This window comes from Girardinichthys multiradiatus, chromosome 24 (genome assembly GCF_021462225.1).
Source record: "Girardinichthys multiradiatus isolate DD_20200921_A chromosome 24, DD_fGirMul_XY1, whole genome shotgun sequence".
Classification (NCBI taxonomy): domain Eukaryota; kingdom Metazoa; phylum Chordata; class Actinopteri; order Cyprinodontiformes; family Goodeidae; genus Girardinichthys; species Girardinichthys multiradiatus.
This window is the reverse complement of record NC_061816.1, coordinates 12411413-12430217: the sequence shown is the minus strand read 5'-3', so window position 1 is coordinate 12430217 and position 18805 is coordinate 12411413. Positions and strand designations below refer to the sequence as shown.

At 39.5% G+C, this 18805-nt stretch overlaps 1 protein-coding gene across 3 annotated transcripts in view; it reads left to right on the top strand.

The window, feature by feature from the left end:
- LOC124861661 (interleukin-1 receptor accessory protein-like 1) overlaps positions 1–18805 on the top strand; it is a 445259-nt gene that overhangs the window by 281487 nt on the left and 144967 nt on the right. For all 3 annotated transcript variants that reach the window (XM_047355550.1, XM_047355548.1, XM_047355549.1), the window contains one exon: positions 10974–11048. In XM_047355550.1, coding sequence (XP_047211506.1) covers positions 10974–11048 — 75 coding nt within the window. The remainder of the gene's footprint in view (positions 1–10973; positions 11049–18805) is intronic.

Genomic DNA, 18805 nt, shown 5'->3' with positions numbered 1-18805 from the left:
TGGCAAGCATTTGTGTATTTATTCTATGCATTCCCATTAGATGAACACTTTGCCTATAGTTTACATATATGCTTTGGAAGACATTATAGACTTTATTAAACATAATCAAATACATCAATCGGCAACACTACTTATTAAATATTATTACGTTTTTTGAAAACTTCAGTGTCCCTTAGTGTTTAAACACAGCAGACAAATTTTTAATAATTTATAGTCCTTTTCTCCATTTTATGAGAAGTTGTTTGCTGCATTTCCAATTGCAATAAATTGAGCCCAAGTTAATTCAAAAAATTATTTATTACTTTTTTACATTATCATTTTTGAATTTACAATTTTTTTTGTTTTCTAGTAGGGGGCTGGGTAATTCAAAATCCATTACGTTTTGAAAGGATTTTGTAAGTAGCATTAACAGCTGTATAATAAGCATTACTCAGCATGGGAATTTTTGGGAGCCGTCTTATTTTATTTTTCCATACTTGTGCTATACACATTGATGTATGAGTTTGCATTCATTATGTTGCAGACACTCCTACAGTTTTTAATCTTTTAATCATAAAGCTGAACATAAAAATCAGCTCGCGTTTTATCAATGTCTCACTATCTCACAATATGAGATGCCTATTTGAGTTGAACTTGTTGATTGAAAACAACTATACACACGTTCTCACCATCTGTTGTAAAAGATTGAGTTTAAGCACAAGGGGGTTTGACAGAATGGTAATCAGCTAGTGCCAAGCAAGTTTACATGTTAACCCCATCTAACCTCCTTTAATCTCCATCATGCAATGACAGGAAGTGAGCTCAACTGTGTGTGTACACAAAAATATGTCCCAGAATCGCTTCGAGGCTTGCATTTTATATTTATGATATTATTGTTTTTATTTTTTGTTAAAATCTAAAATGTTTAAGTGTGACAAAAAAGCAAAAGCGCTGTTTTAATAAATGATACACAGTCATGTCGAAAATGTTTGGCACGGTAATGACCTGATGCAAAAGTGTTGCAAGATCAAAAAAACCAATGATATATTGTATGCTCATACACGAATCAAAATGTTTTAGTGGTTTTTCTTGGCTTAAATCTGCTCGTAAATTGGTCCAAGTCTGACCAGCTCTAAGCGTCAACTTTCTGATTTCTCCAAACTGGGGTCATTTTAACGATTTTCTGCCATTTAATATAATGGTAACAGTAGTTTTTATTAATGTTTCTTAAAGTTTTTTAATGCTACTTCATTACCTAGTATTTATCTGATTCAGGTATCCCTGGTGAGGCAATGCTTCTCTTTAATCCCCTTCCATGTGTGATGAACCAGCTATAATCCATATATGCTTGTGTTGTCCATATATGTTTTTGTTTAACAGGGTGAATGTTTAGTGCACCTCAAGATTCCAATGGCATCAGCTTCAAATAGACATCTCATTATAACACACCTCAGTGTGAACCATACCCACCATTTTAAGTAATTATGTGTGTCTTTTCACTGGAGAGTGTATTCGCCCCTGCTATTCCCAATGCCTGCACTCATGTGATTTATATGATTTCCCCAGAATATATTGCCCTATCCTGTGGGCCCTCTCATATTCAATTGTTTTGATGGATCTTCTGAAACAACAGTCTTGTCAATAAGAAAATATCCTCTTATTATGTGCGGTTTCTGCAGTTTCCATATTTATATTTTTAACAACTGTCCTTGGAGAGCCTTGCATTGTCATTTCTACATGGTTCATTTTTATCCAGCAGTTTTTTTAAATATTTTTCAGCGCTTGCAAAAATCACAATTTCAGCTTTGAGAGTCTTCTAGAGCATCTACCTTATTTTTTAACAAACAGCATACTGTTTCAGCTGAAAGATTGATCTATTATGTATCAAAGATCTATCATCAGAAGTGGTTGCAACTCAGCAAAACACACAAAGATCCACTAACATTTCAAGTATGTATTCGAATGAACAAGATGCAATTAGATCCATGAGGTTAGGTTGTGCCAGATATGTGTGCAACTGTCTCAGTGCAAATATTTACTGGGGTGTGGGAATGAGCAGAACTCAAGATGTAGAGGCAGCTTTAAAACTGACAGAATTTTATAAAGGAACTGAAAAAGTCAGAAAATGTGTTTTAAAACATTTCTAAAATGACCAAAAAGAGTCTCACAAATGGAGTAAACTAGGATGTAATAACATGTTGTTTGAGTATGCGTATTTTTTTAATTTAAATTTAGAATTCAGCCTTTTTTGGTTGAAGTCAATTACAGTGCCAGATTTAGACTGGAAAATATTTACCCACTTAGTTGAGATTTTCCAGCAGATTTAGGTCTGGAGTCTACCTTAGCCATTCTAAAACTGTAATTTTCTTCTGATGAAGTCATTCTTTTTTATTAGGAAGTTTTTTGAACTCAGTCTGTTGCTAAAATTTAAATCTATCTTCATCTTGACATTTCGGTTAAGAACGGATTGTTATTTCTACCGATTCTTAATTTCTTCCAGCTTGACAAATATCCTAGTTCCATCTGAAGACAACTTATCCCAAAGCATAAACCTGCCACCACCATGTTTCGCAGTGGGTTTGGTGTTCTTTTTGTGATGCCCAGTGTTTCCTACAGGACTTTTCTTTTGGAATTGTGACCAAAATTTCAGGTTTGGTTTTTGTGGGTCAAAAAACGTTCTGCACAAAGGTTTAAGGAGATTTTTAGTGAATTAATTTCTTTGGGTGAAACCTTACTCTGTAGTCCAGATTTATGGAAAATACAGTAGATTTCTGTCACATGTATAAAACAGTCAGTACTTGCCAGATACAACTACAGCTCTATCAGTGTTGACAGCCTCCCCAGATAGTTTGCATCTTGTCTTCAGTTGTCTAGTTTCTGCAATATTCCCACTATCTCATATTTTCTCCAATTAGCTACCTTCACTGTGTACTGAATTGTATTTATATAATACCGTAGAAAAAGTTTTCTTGCAGCCTTCTCCTGAATAATACCTTTGTTCAGTGAGATTCTTTAGATCTCATCTAATCTGTCTCTAACTAATGCTTTTGCTGCTGAACTTTATTTCAGGTTCATCAGATTCAATATAATTTATGGCAGATGTGAACTTGGGAAGATTGCATGCTGGAAGTGAATCCAAAAGTGCTTTAACAAAGCATTAGTTTTATGATTTGCACACTTATGCATCCAGGTTATTTTACCCAGATAATGGTTGCAAAAAGGGTGAAAAAATTGATCTATTACATCAGAAAAGTATGTCTTCTTTATATCCACTGTATGTCTTGCAGCACCGTCATAGTTCATGTTACAACAACCCAACACGGAGCCCATCTGTGTAACTGCCTGAAGAACAGTGTCCACTTCATCAGGGAATGTGTTCATTCTGACTCTGCTCCATTTCACCTGCAGCCCTCAGGCAGATGTTTCTGGGAAACAGCTGAAAGTCATTTTACCACAGCTATAAAATTAAAAACACCCCCCACAGAAACATCAGTGGCAGCTTACACCATCCTCATTCACAGGAACATGTTTATCTGACAAGCAGTAACTTTGTTCGGCCATTACTGTGTGTGAACCTGCTCTGCTGAAGGAAATGTCTGCTGCTTACATATGGAGGTGAAAGCACTTCTGGCTTTGCTGAGGTCACATTAACTATTCATAGCTGTATTTTCCACACAGTTGACCCCTTTATTAGGCCATGAAAAAAGACAGGTGCACAATAATACTTTGCAAGTACTTTAATGCCTCTCAAAATTTTATGGACTTCCAGATGCAACATAGTAAATATGGCATGTAGTTTCCTGTGCTAAGTAGTTAACTCCTGCAGTTCATTAAAGCATTGCTCCCTGATAGTGTCCATTCATCTCTTCTGCCAGGAAACTTTGTTCCTTTTCTAAAACTCTAACATCCCCTGACAGCTGCAGAGCTGTAAAACTCTGCTAGCTTCAGCCCAGTCTGTAGACAATCATGCCAACTCATCTAACATTTTAACTCCTAACTTTTCCCTTTAGTGGCTTATCTGCTGATGTATTTGGTCTTAGTCAGGCTGGTTCACAACTCATGTTTTAAATATCAAATTATAAAAGAGCTTAACTTGTTTTTACATGAATTTTGTTTTATTTACAGTAATAAGTGGGCAGTCTTTTCCATTTAAATGTACACAGATTTTCGCATGGAATTTGCATCTGCTAAATGTTTGCAAACCAGACTTTGTGGGTCGTTGTAATTTTCAAACGCCACACAAAGGAAGATCAGCTCCTAAAACAGCTTAGTCAAGCAAATAGTTTCTCTCTGCATTGGCATATGTTCACCACATTTGAATGAGCCAATTCTCCATGCATTTAAAAGGAAAACTCACAAATCACATGAAAAGACAATTGCTATGAATTCGGACAGAAATGTTTGCATTTACAACCCGCAGTAGAATCCAAAGTCTCGTTTTTTGTACATTATACACTATTAGTAATAAGTTCACAATCAGATACATTTTTAACCTCAATCAATGCTTTTTACCTTTGAGTAAATCAGCTAAAATGAATGGATATTTTCCTTTGTAATTTATTAAGTATATGATGTATTAATATTATTCGGCCTCTTTGATCAACTGTGCATCAGCTCTGCTTTTAGCTGAAAGGAAGACAACTCCAACCCGATGAAAAACAAGGTGCAAATTCTTCACTTCTACAAAACTATTTGGTGCAGCCTGCTTTGAATCCAGTGCAGAAATATAATCAATGGAAAACACTAAAGAAGAAAACTGTTGTTTTGTGAATCCCTACCCCCAAGATGTTAATTCCACCAATGTTTCCATCAGCTAAACATTTATACACTGTAAAATACATTTCCAAAACTTTAAGTAGTTTGTTCAAAACATGTTGGAATTGTGATCATACTGCCTCTGTGTAATTAGAGACTTATATGAAACAGAATTGTTTTTCTTTATTAGAAAACAAATTATGCCATCAGACCATAAGGATGGATGTTTTGCTTTTATATTTTCTGCTGTAACCTTTACTAAAGAATATCCCTAACACAATGAAGACAATAGCTTAAAGTCTTATGTAGATACCCAGTTCTTGAAACTTGATTTCTCCTTTGACGAACACTTAATGACGGTTCTCTTCAACCATTGTTTTACTCCTTCCTCTTTTGAGAGAAAAACTTATTGTTGTTTTTTTAGGAGCAGTAAGGCTAGAAATAGAGCAGCACATTAAAAATGTGTTGCAGGGCAGAATAATGCTGTGAGTTAGCAGTGGTGTGTTTCTGCCTCTTGACAACCAGAGGTAATAAGTTCAGATGACTGAAAGTCTTTTTTCTTATGATCAACAATAGCTAAAAGTCTAAATCCACATTTTTTATATGAATCTCAGAATATGACTGAGTTACCAGGGTTTGCTTGCATTCATGATCCAAGCTCAAATGGACCTCTTGAAAACATCACTAATGCTAACTTTAGGTTATTGTTCTTTACACTATGTTAGAAATTACTTCTCAACAAATACATTTAAACTGTTTAATTCACTGATTGCAGTTATCTAGTCAAGCTTGTTCTCAGTGTGGGTTGGACCCCACCAATGTTGTCCCTCATTGTGTTTCTGGTAGTCGTGGACAGGATTTCAAGGCCTAGTCATGGAGAAGTTGTTTGTGAAACTTAGAGACCCATCTTTGCTTTTTGGAGATGGTGTGTTTCTGTTGGAGCCTTCAAGCCAGTAGCTTCAGCTTCGAGACACAAGAAATTTACAGTTTTTGTGCTTCCAGGAAAAGGGGTCATTTAAGGTGCTTCAGGCAACTCCCTTTGGATTTTTTTGTTGAGACATTTTCACAGGGAAGAAACCCAGAGGCAGACCCAGAAATTGCTGCAAGGACTCTCTGGCCACTTTGTTAGGTAGACATGTTCAATTGTTTAATGCAAATGGTAAATCAGTCAATCCCTTGGTGGTAACTGAATGCATTTAGGCCTCTAAATATGATGTGATAAAAACAACTTGCCAAAGATCAAACCAAACCTCAGAATGGAGAAGAAATAGGATTTAGGTGACTTTGGAAGTGGGAAGGTTGAAACTGCAAGAGGGACTGGTGTTAATATTTCAGGAACTGTTGATCTACTAGAGGTTTCACACATGACGATCTCTTGTATATACGGAGAATGGTCTGAGAAATAAAATACCACACCGTTGTGTACTCTAAAAGGGCTTGTTGGTGTCAGAGATCAGAGGAAAATGGGCAAACTGGATTAAGATGATATAACAGCAACAGTAGCTCAAATAACTACTTATTATACGGTGTGTGGAATACAGTCTCTAAAAGTACAATGTGTAAAACCTTTAAGCTGAAGACATCAAGGCTTACCAAAAGTGGACAACTAAAGATTGTTTGGTCTAATGAGCCATAATTTCAGCTGCAGCATTGAGATATCAGAATCAGAATTTGATGTAATCATCTGGAAAGCATTGGTCTTTCAGAATCAGAATCAGCTTTATTGCCATACAAACAAGGAATTTGACTCCGGTACACTTTGTTCTCTGAGTTTTGTTTTTTGCATTAAAGAATATACATATATACAATATACAAATTTACACATGTATAAATAAAAAAGTGCATTTGCAACATATGTATGCTGTTGTTTGGTACTCTATTGAATGTTCATCAGAGAAACAGCCTGGGGGAAGAAACTGTCTCTGTGGTGGCTGGTTTTAGTAAACAGTGCTCTGTAGTGGCGGCCTGAAGGTAAAACTCTAAACAGTTTATGTGCAGGGTGTGTGGGTTCTGCGGAGATTTTAGCAGCTATTTTTCTGACCCTAGACCTGTATAAGTCCTGGATGGAAGGAAGGTCTCTCTGCAGTCCTGATTATTTGTTGCAGTCTGGACCTGTCCTGTTTTGTGGATGAGCCAAACCACACTGAGATGGATGAAGACAGGACAGATTGAATGATGGCAGTGTAGAAGATGACCAGCAGCTCCTGTGGAAGGTTGAACTTCTTGAGTTTCCTCAGGAAGTACAGTCTCTGCTGGGCCTTCTTCCGAACAGTGTCTATGTGTGAAGACCATCTCAGGTCCTCAGAGATGGTGGTTCCTAAGAACCTGAAGTGGTCCACGGCCGATACAGTGTTGTTGAGGATGGTGAGGGGGGTGTATGGGGGTGGTGTTCTCCGAAAGTCCACCACCATTTCCACAGTCTTGAGTGGGTTGAGTTCAAGGTAGTTTTGACTGCACCAGTGTACCAGCCGATCCACCTGCTGTCTGTATGCAGACTCATCACCGTCCTGGATCAGACCAATGACAGTGGTGTCGTCTGCAAACCTCAGGAGTTTCATGGACGAGTCCGATGAGGTGCAATCATTTGTATAGAGGGAGAAGAGGAATGGGGATAGAACCCATCCCTGGGGGGCACCAGTACTTATCGATCTGGTTCGGGAGAAGATGCTCCCCAGTCTCACCTGCTGCTGTCTGTCCATCAGGAAGCTGTTGATCCACTGACAGGTGGAGGCCGGGACGTTGAGCTTTGTGAGCTTCTGGTGGAGGATGTCTGGTATGATGGTGTTGAAGGCCGAGCTGAAGTCTACAAACAGGATCCTGGCATACGTCCCTGGACGGTCGAGGTGTTGCAGGATGAAGTGTAGACCTAAGTTAACAGCATCATCTGCCGACCTGTTTGCTCGGTAAGCAAACTGCAGGGGGCCTGTGATGTCTTTCAGGTGCTTCAACACCAGCCTCTCAAAGGATTTCATGACCACAGACATCAGGGCTACAGGCCTGTAGTCATTTAATCCTACGATGGTGGGTTTCTTGGGAACCGGGATGATGGTGGATCGTTTGAGGCAGGAGGGGACCTCACACGTCTCCAGTGACTTGTTGAAGATCTTTGTGAAGATCGGAGCGAGTTGATTTGCACAGGCTTTCAGGCATGATGGGGAGACGTTATCAGGTCCTCCAGCTTTCTTTGTTTTCATGCGCTGAAAGAGCCTGTTTACCTCTTCCTCAGAGATCTTTAGTGCAGGCAGAGGATCTGAAGGTAGGGGGTTGGTTACTTTATGGGAGGAATTTGTTCCTGAATGGGATGTGGAGGAGATGGTTTGAGGTGTGAACGGCTTCCTGTCATGTCTGCAGTAGAAGCCATTCAGACGGTTCGCCAGGCGAGGGTTCTGTTCAGGATGGGTGGGGGGGCTCCTGTAGGCAGTCAGGTTTCTCAGACCAGTCCATACAGCTGAAGCATCACCAGTAGAATGGCTGTTCTCAAGCTTCTTACTGTAGCTTCTCTTGGCTGCTTTGATCTCCTTTGTTAGTTTCCTGCTTTGTACCAATGGTTCAGGGTGCAGGTGGTGGTTTAATAGTGTGGGCGATATTTTTTTTTTGGCACACTTTTGGCCCCTTAGTACTAGTTGAGTGTTGTTTAAACATCACAGCCTCCTTGAGCCTTTTTGTGGACCTTGGCCACCCCTTCTTGATCACAGTGTACCCATCTTCCCACGGCTACAGCCTGCAGGATAATGCACCTTGTCACAAAGCTCAAATCATCTCAGACTGGTGTCTTTAAGATAGCAGCAAGTTCACTGTACTCCAACGGTCTCCACTCTCACCAGATCTAAATCCAGTAGATAAGCTTTGGGATGTGGTGGAAAAGGAGATTTACATCATGTGATGCTATTATAACATTATGAAGCAAAATCTCTGACGAATGTTTGAGGCAGCTTGTTGAATCTACGTTTCCTTGCGATCCTGTGACATCTTTTACCTAAGCTCAGATAGGTGGAGGACGGTTGATGAATGAATTAGTAACCCTGGAGTCAAACTTATGTTCAATTCTATTTTCAAACAATTCTGGTTGTTTTTTTTTAGAGTGAAATAAACTGGTTTTCTAATAGTTGAAGCTCTAACATGGTTGGCTCGAGGAGAGAAAATACTTTTCTTCTGCATCATCTGTGACTAACAAGGTTTGCCTCTCAAGTTGCTGGAAAACTGCTTTCATTTATTTGCTGCAGTGGAAATATGCAGTGAGTACACTGCATTTCTTCTTTAATGATCTCAAGCTCGCAGACGCATACACACACACACACACACACATACACATACACACATACACATACACATATGCTTTCCCCTCTTAATCTATGTCTGCTGAAGTGGTCCTTAATGAGGTGTGAACAGAGGACCACAACCCTCTCCCTTCCTCCCTCCTTCCTCTATTCCTCTACCACTATTTCATCTTCCTTCCATCTCAGCCCTGAGAGGCGACTGAACCAGACAGACAGAGCTACAAAGACGCACAGTAAGCAGCACATCGACAGGTGCGGGGAGAAAAGGTGATGGGGGAGTTAATGGGAGAGAACAAGGTCTCTTTTTTTTTTTGCTTTATTACTCCATCCCTCCATCCATCATCATGTGATCACAGCAAGAGCGTATCACACAGCCTGTGAGGGACACTTTAAAGATGTTCTCTCAGGCGGCAACCAACTTCAGGCTTTTCCAGTGTTTATGTGCGTGGGAATGTGTGCGTCTGTGATTATGATGTTTGCACGTTAGGAAGCAGGTCAGACTAGATGTGCTTTGGTCCCCCCAGCGAGAAGCCTGCCCACTCCCACACACAATAACCCACCACAGAATTATGGTTTTGTCGTTGAAGACCAGCCAGTTTTGCTAATGCGTCTTGAATTTGTTTCTCTTGTGTGGATATGAGTTTACATGCCTTCCAGCTTGATGGAATCCCACTGACTAACACATCAGCCACATGCCCTTGGTTTGAATGAAGGGCAGTATTTTTATTAGAGTTAAACAGGCTTCTTCCACTTTTTTTTACCTTTAATTTCCAAATGAAACCATGCCAAGAACCAACCCTCAGAGCTTGTTAAAAACACCAGAACTTTGATTACCTTCCAGGGTTGGGATTTCACCTTCAACTCATGGAGCGAACTCTGCAAATCCAATCTAGCCTCCACATTAGAATTGAAGAGAGGCTCTGCAGAGTATTTGTAATACGTCTCCAGGCATGACTGTTCTTATAAAAAAAACGGGAAGCCTTGCTCTTCTCAGTTTTAATTGGAATCGACAGAGCAAGCGTGATGACACACTGTTTTAACTTGGATTCAAAAAATGTATCCTGTTCAGAGTCAATGATACCCTGAAGCTGGGTATGGAGGTCCAAAAATGCCACAATTCAATAAAATGGAAAAAATAACTGAATTGCAAACAAATACTCAAATATTAATATTGATTTAAACCAAAATGTTGAGTCCCACTGTCACCATTACCCACTAAAGTCGGGTGGGGGGTTTAGTGCGCTGCAGATAAGGAACCATGAAATAATTAAATGAAGATTCAGATATTTCTGTATGATTTTGCAGTTAATTACTTTAAATTGTGATGAATACATTTCACATTAAAATATTTCAAAAATGAGTACATTTATTTGCCAGCAAGAGTACAATGTTGGGAATCAGCATGCCCAGTTCTGAGGTTGTTCCCATTTCCAGTGTAAATTAAAAAAAACAGTCCTCTCCACTTTTATTTTCTCTTTCTGAGTGCCTGCTTCGTCTCTCAGCAGCTGTCTAATTTGTTTGTGCACTTAAAAAAGAAATGTTTTAAAGCAACTGTGCCCCTCTTCTTGGATTCTCTTGTATTATTACTAGTTGGAAAGTCGGATCTTTCCCAAATTTCCAGTCTAAGACATTATACTCTTAATGTAAATACAGCTCCATTTGCATTACATCCAAGTCCAAGCCATAGCATCATCACTTACACAATGAGCGAATTGGATTACTGCTGAGTAGTGCTGCTGCAGCTGCTTTGGACTTTGATGTTTAAGGCTTTGAATTGCTAATTCAGAATCCTTGTAATTTATCCCCTTTTGTCTGTCCACCGTTTAAATATAATATTTTATTTGTTCTCATTTTAATGCAGGCCTTAATGTGGTCTTTAATGAATAAATCATACTCCTACAGTCCACTGGGGAGAGCGATGAGGATTTTAATGTGTGCTCCATTCTGCTTGTTCTTTCACAGCTCCCCTGACAGACAAGCCACCAAAAATCCTGTTTCCTTCAGAGAGCCAAATGAGCATCATAGAAATGGCACAAGGTAAGGAAACATGCTGCTCTCCCCACAGTGATTGCCTGTTTTTTGTTTGTTGCTGGAGCATGCATTGTCTGACTGGTGGCATATGCCTGTTCATAAAAATGTAGTGCTTCACATTTCTAACTTAATAAAAGCAAGTTCTTTCAAAGTAGGTCCCGTTCTACTTATTTGTGGCTTTCTTTTGAGAGATGCAGACTATCGTAGCCACTTTCTTCTCTGCAGTGAATATATATCCGTGAAGTTAGGAGTAACATGCTTCTATCAAAGGATTTTTTCTCATTCCTCACATGTACTGTAATTTCTTCATTTTGTTTCTTCACGTTACTTGAATGGGTTTTAATTGGCAATCCCGCAGTTACAATGCTTTTCAAAAGTATTTATAACCCAAAGAGCTGTTTTTCCACTTTTTGTTATATTACAAACACAAATGCCATGTATTTTCAGCACCTTTTTCCTCTAATACCCCAAAAATATAATCCAGAGTCAGGAGCTTGAGCTTTAAGCAGGAAGCTGAAGCATACATGCCGCTAGAGCTACAATGGAGTAGTTCAGTGGCCTAGTTATAGTCCAGTCCTAAATGCAATGGAGAATCTATGTCCAGACTTGGAAATCGATGTTCACAAATCATCTACATCCAGCTGAGCTTGAGCTCTTTTTGCAAGGAAGAATTGGCAAAAAATGTTGCAGCTGTGCAAAGCTGACAGAGACATGGACTCAAGGGCATCTGAGCACCAATACACCCCACATTTCAAATTTATTTTTGTTTAAAAAAAATAAAAACAATTATGCACTACATTCTGTTGGTCTATCACATAAAATCTACATAAAATTTAAAGGGACAAAATCTGGAAAAGCTCAAAGGGTATGAATACCTTTTCAGCCACTGTAACTCCAACAACTCTTGCAGGTTTTTAACCATCTTTCTTAAGATACATACAGTGCCTTGCAAAAGTACTCGGCCCCCTTGAACTGGTCAACCTCTTGCCACATTTCAGGCTTCAAACATAAAGATATAAAATTCAAATTTTTTGTGAAGAATCAACAACAAGTGGGACACAATCGTGAAGTGGAATTAAATTTATTGGATGTGTCAAACTTTTTTAACGAATAAAAAACTGAAAAGTGGGGCGTGCAATATTATTCAGCCCTTTTACTTTCAGTGCAGCAAACTCACTCCAGAAGTTCAGTGAGGATCTCTGAATGATCCAATGTTGTCCCAAATGACTGATGATGATAAATAGAATCCACCTGTGTGTAATCAAGTGTCCGTATACAGGTCCTTCTCAAAATATTAGCATATTGTGATAAAGTTCATTATTTTCCATAATGTCATGATGAAAATTTGACATTCATATATTTTAGATTCTTTGCACACTAACTGAAATATTTCAGGTCTTTTATTGTCTTAATACGGATGATTTTGGCATACAGCTCATGAAAACCCAAAATTCCTATCTCACAAAATTAGCATATCATTAAAAGGGTCTCTAAACGAGCTATGAACCTAATCATCTGAATCAACGAGTTAACTCTAAACACCTGTAAAAGATTCCTGAGGCCTTTAAAACTCCCAGCCTGGTTCATCACTCAAAACCCCAATCATGGGTAAGACTGTCGACCTGACTGCTGTCCAGAAGGCCACTATTGACACCCTCAAGCAAGAGGGTAAGACACAGAAAGATATTTCTGAATGAATAGGCTGTTCCCAGAGTGCTGTATCAAGGCATCTCAGTGGGAAGTCTGTGGGAAGGAAAAGGTGTGGCAGAAAACGCTGCACAACAAGAAGAGGTGACCGGACCCTGAGGAAGATTGTGGAGAAGGGCCGATTCCAGACCTCGGGGGACCTGCGGAAGCAGTGGACTGAGTCTGGAGTAGAAACATCCAGAGCCACCGTGCACAGGCGTGCGCAGGAAATGGGCTACAGGTGCCGCATTCCCCAGGTCAAGCCACTTTTGAACCAGAAACAGCGGCAGAAGCGCCTGACCTGGGCTACAGAGAAGCAGCACTGGACTGTTGCTCAGTGGTCCAAAGTACTTTTTTCGGATGAAAGCAAATTCTGCATGTCATTCGGAAATCAAGGTGCCAGAGTCTGGAGGAAGACTGGGGAGAAGGAAATGCCAGAAGTCCAGTGTCAAGTACCCACAGTCAGTGATGGTCTGGGGTGCCGTGTCAGCTGCTGGTGTTGGTCCACTGTGTTTTATCAAGGGCAGGGTCAATGCAGCTAGCTATCAGGAGATTTTGGAGCACTTCATGCTTCCATCTGCTGAAAAGCTTTATGGAGATGAAGATTTCATTTTTCAGCACGACCTGGCACCTGCTCACAGTGCCAAAACCACTGGTAAATGGTTTACTGACCATGGTATCACTGTGCTCAATTGGCCTGCCAACTCTCCTGACCTGAACCCCATAGAGAATCTGTGGGATATTGTGAAGAGAACGTTGAGAGACTCAAGACCCAACACTCTGGATGAGCTAAAGGCCGCTATCGAAGCATCCTGGGCCTCCATAAGACCTCAGCAGTGCCACAGGCTGATTGCCTCCATGCCACGCCGCATTGAAGCAGTCATTTCTGCCAAAGGATTCCCGACCAAGTATTGAGTGCATAACTGTACATGATTATTTGAAGGTTGACGTTTTTTGTATTAAAAACACTTTTCTTTTATTGGTCGAATGAAATATGCTAATTTTGTGAGATAGGAATTTTGGGTTTTCATGAGCTGTATGCCAAAATCATCTGTATTAAGACAATAAAAGACCTGAAATATTTCAGTTAGTGTGCAATGAATCTAAAATATATGAATGTTAAATTTTCATCATGACATTATGGAAAATAATGAACTTTATCACAATATGCTAATATTTTGAGAAGGACCTGTAAATGCACCTGCTCTGTGATAGTCTCAGGGTTCTGTTCAAAGCACAGAGAGCATCATGAAGACCAAGGAACACACCAGGCAGGTCCAAAATACTGTTGTGGAGAAGTTTAAAGCTGGATTTGGATACAAAAAGATTTCCCAAGCTTTAAACATCCCAAGGAGCACTGTGCAAGCTAACATATTGAAATGGAAGGAGTATCAGACCACTGCAAATCTACCAAGACCCGGCCGTCCCTCTAAACTTTCATCTCGAACAAGGAGAAGACTGATCAGAGATGCAGCCAAGAGGCCCATGATCACTCTGGATGAACTGCAGAGATCTACAGCTGAGGTGGGAGAGTCTGTCCATAGGACAACAATCAGTCGTACACTCCACAAATCTGGCCTTTATGGAAGAGTGGCAAGAAGAAAGCCATTTCTCAAAGATATCCATAAAAAGTCTCGTTTAAAGTTTGGCACAAGCCACCTGGGAGACACACCAAACATGTGGAAGAAGGTGCTCTGGTCAGATGAAACCAAAATCGAAATGTTTGACCACAATGCAAAACGATATGTTTGGCATAAAAGCAACACAGCTCATCACCCTGAACACACCATCCCCACTGTCAAACATGGTGGTGGCAGCATCATGGTTTGGGCCTGCTGTTCGTCAGGAGGGACAGGGAAGATGGTCAAAATTGATGGGAAGATGGATGGGGCCAAATACAGGACCATTCTGGAAGAAAACCTGTTGGAGTCTGCAAGAGACCTGAGACTGGGGCGGAGATTTATCTTCCAACAAGACAATGATCCAAAACATAAAGCCAAATCTACAATGGAATGGTTCACAAATAAACATATCCAGGTGTTGGAATGGCCAAGTCAAAGTCCAGACCTAAATCCAATTGAGAATCTGTGCAAAGAGCTGAAGGCTGCGGTTCACGAACGCTCTCCATCCAACCTCACTGAGCTCCAGCTGTTTTGCAAGGAAGAATGAGCAAGAATTTCAGTCTCTCGATGTGCAAAACTGATAGAGACATACCCCAAGCGACTTGCAACTGTAATTGCAGCAAAGGGTGGCGCTACAAAGTATTAACGCAAGGGGGCCGAATAATATTGCACGCCCCATTTTTCAGTTTTTTATTTGTTAAAAAGGTTTGACACATCCAATGAATTTCATTCCACTTCACGATTGTGTCCCACTTGTTGTTGATTCTTCACAAAAAATTAGAATTTTATATCTTTATGTTTGAAGCCTGAAATGTGGCAAGAGGTTGACCAGTTGAAGGGGGCCGAGTACTTTCGCAAGGCACTGTATGTTGGATATTATTGCTCTCAAACCCAGTGTAGTGGGAGTGAACGTTTAATTGCTTGGAAGCCATGGCTTTCCTTCATCTGTCACAACAATTACTAACTCATTTTGTAATTTATTAAGTTCAGTTTTTCTTCCAATGCTGATTTGACTTAAAGTAACCACGCAGAGCTCAGTTGAAGGTTTTCAATTAGTGTGCTTTACTTCTTTGTTCATTTGTGAATGGACCTTGAGTGTTCTGCAGGATAGATGGGAGAAAAAGCAGCATGAGTCATCTATCACACCTGGTTATGAAAAGCAAAGTGAACCAGTGCATATAAGAGCAATAGCTGCTGTGTTTTCCTTCCCTATCTTTCAGTGTACCTTTCTCTAGACTGTTTTTACCCCCTTTACATGTATCTCAGCTACTCTGTGCACAATACTTGTGGCTTGTTCTTTCTTAACTGTAATAAGTGAATTCATTGTCTCTTTATGTAATCTTCAAGTAGATAATATGACCCATATTTTGAATGATTACCTTCTGTACCTCCTCATGTGGCTGTCTCTGTACTCCAGTATGTGCTCGCCATTTGCCACACCAGCTCTTCATACATGGGGGAATCCGAGCTTTGTGCCTTATTGGACAGAAGCACAGCTGTTGCGGGATGGGAAAATGGGTCATGATGGAGGCTTCCTTTGAAGTAAATTTGTCACGGGCAATGAACACAACGGGCTCACGGAGGTAAAAGGTGGCAATCAGAAAATAGGCGCAAATCATTGGAGCTTTTAACTGATGATGGATAAAAGCCTCTCTGGCTGTTTTCATCTGATTAAGTTTTCATAGAGGGATGATGGGAATTTTCAAACTACATTACCTGATAGCTGTGATAAAAGGCTATAACACATAAAAGACATATGTTGATGTTTTTACTCTGCTTGTAGTTGTTATTTGTTACCGTAGTCCCTAAATTTTACTCTTTCATTTTGATTTTTTTGTCTTTGTAATGTCCATCTTCCTGATTCTTGCTTGTTCCAGTCAGACGTTTATGTTCTATTAATTTGGTGTTTTTTATCATGCTATTCAACCATTATATTTTTTTCTTAGCAGACTTTTAATACTACAAATAACAGTAATCATTTTTGAAGAAATAAAACGAGTGCATGAGGTAGAATTGAATTGGCTTTTCCTTATCCAAACATGGTTAAAAGTCCCAAATATGTGCACACACCCCTCCACTAATATTTGGATAAATCCCTCTTAGCACTTTGCAGAGAACCTAAATGCTACAGTACGTTTTAGAACAATGTTGATGATTTAAGGCTTTTTCATGGAGAACGTCCAGCTCTGCAGATGCTGAGCTCTGATGTGTGTAAGGATGTCTGTTGAGAAGTTATTAGCTGCCACAAACCCTTGGATTTGTGCTTGCTTGATAGCGGGTTTAATTTTTGGAATGATCTCAAAGGCACTAAAACTGTCATTTCTGCTCCATAATTAATGATTTGTAACTTGTTCTATGTGGAAAGTCCAGCTTTACAAATGAAGAGAACCTCAACTCTGTATGTTTCTTTTTGTAGGAAAGTTATTTTCCTTCCTTCATTGTGTTCTTCCTTTCTTTCCTTGCTACCCTTATTCCTTCTTTTTATCTCCTGTTCTTTTATAGTCTTTCTTCCTGTTATGTGTCCTTCCTTCATTCCTTCAAGTTTCCGTCGTTTCCGGGTACCACATTTACTTACTGTGGAAACAGCTGGCAAATTACTGCCAAAACATCAAGGCAAACTTTGGCATTTTTATCTTAGGCTGATGACTGAGAACTCTGAGAAATTGAGTCTGAAAAGTCTGGAATGTTAAAAGGAAAATGTGTAGGAACCCTGCCGCCAGAGAACCCATCCACTGAGTTCTTTCAGGTCTGTTGCCAGTTTGTGCATCTTAATATTCATTTAATATTCATTCCTCCATGAAATCTAGAGGCACAAATGTCAGCTAACTAGGCAGGTGAAGAGGATAACATGCGAGACAAGAATGGCAAATGTTAAGGCTTTTGTGTAAGAAAAGAAAAACAGAGGAATTTAAACATGTGGGGCCAATTAATCAGCTCACACCGTTCATCCCTGCCCTCCTTGACATTTTTATTTCCTCACTTCTAATTGATCAAATTTAAAATGCATGATTAAAACATGTTGTGTAAATGTTCTACTCAGCCCTTGGTGGGTGATCTTTCCTCTGCTTTCTCTGTGGGACCAATCAGATACAGTTGGAGTCTGTAATTCAGCCTGACACTTCACTGCTCGCTGCTTTCGCTCGGTCGTGTGCACATGCAGAATAATTGACTGCAGGCTCACTGCAGTGCGAGTCGGCTCCCACAACACTACTAATGTGTATGATTTGTAATCTCTGAACACACTGACAGCAGGTTGATTAATTTCTTAATGTGTGGAGGTTTGTGGTATTTTTCCCTGTTGAACAAATTTAACTGAAATTGTGTTCATCTTAAATCTTTTAGCGTGCTTCCGTTGCCTTTATTCTACTGCTCATACTGACAAATGTGATTTGTTATCACTGTTTCCTATTCACAACTAAGATGGCAAGATGTACCTGGAGTTCCCCTGTGATTTTAATTGGCTGTTAAAGTTTTAATCCTTCCCTGGGATGTAACACCTCATCACATGACGCTGCAGCAAATGTTCTGCATTTGCTGATGACACAGAACAAGGTAACTGTATATGCTCAAGTCTTCCTAAATCTGTTTCTAAATATAAGCAACACCTCCTTCGGGTATTGTTCTGCGCCATCAAGCCGTGATATTCAGGCATCTCATGGGTTGTTTTGTGTCTAAGTAATTAAATTGACTTAATCTATTCACTTTCCCTCAAAACGTGTCCTTTTGTACCTAAGTGGGTGATTTGCTTTGTTTCCCACAATGATTTTTGGAAGTCCTTGGGGAGTGGGAGTGAATTTGTAGTTTTTAGTTGACAACGGGCACCAGCTCATCCATAAATCTTCGGAAAAATGGCAAGTAAGAATTGAAGGTCAAGGATGCATCACTTGACATTTAAGTTTTAGGTTCCCTCTTTTCTTTCAGCTTTCCAGCATTGTTATATTAAGGCTGATTGTCGGTATCACAATTTACTAAGTGAAACACATTATGTCGATTAATTACACAAAGACTGATGTTTTCAAGCCTATTAATTCTATTAATTATGATGATTTTCTGCTTATAACTACTAAAAACACGACGTTTAAGGTTAGAATATAAAATCACACCAATAAAAAACATTTTTACAGAAATGCGGACTTAATAAAAGGGTGTGTAATATTATCTAGTAAAAATGTTAGACACATTCATAAATATTCAGTTATTTATCCAAAAATGTCCACGTATTGATGTCTAATCTACGTTTTTATCACTGAAAAACATCATGATTTTAATTGCTGTTAAACAACCAAAATTAACCTTGTTTTACTCAATAAACAATATATATTAATATGCGTTTTCTTGCTGAATAAAACTTTGGGACACGCTACTCCTTTAAAACTAGTGTTATTCCCTTTAGCTGAAATAGAAGCTTCTTAGAGTCAGCCTCAGAGTTTCCATCAATGCTCAGCCAGTTCTTGG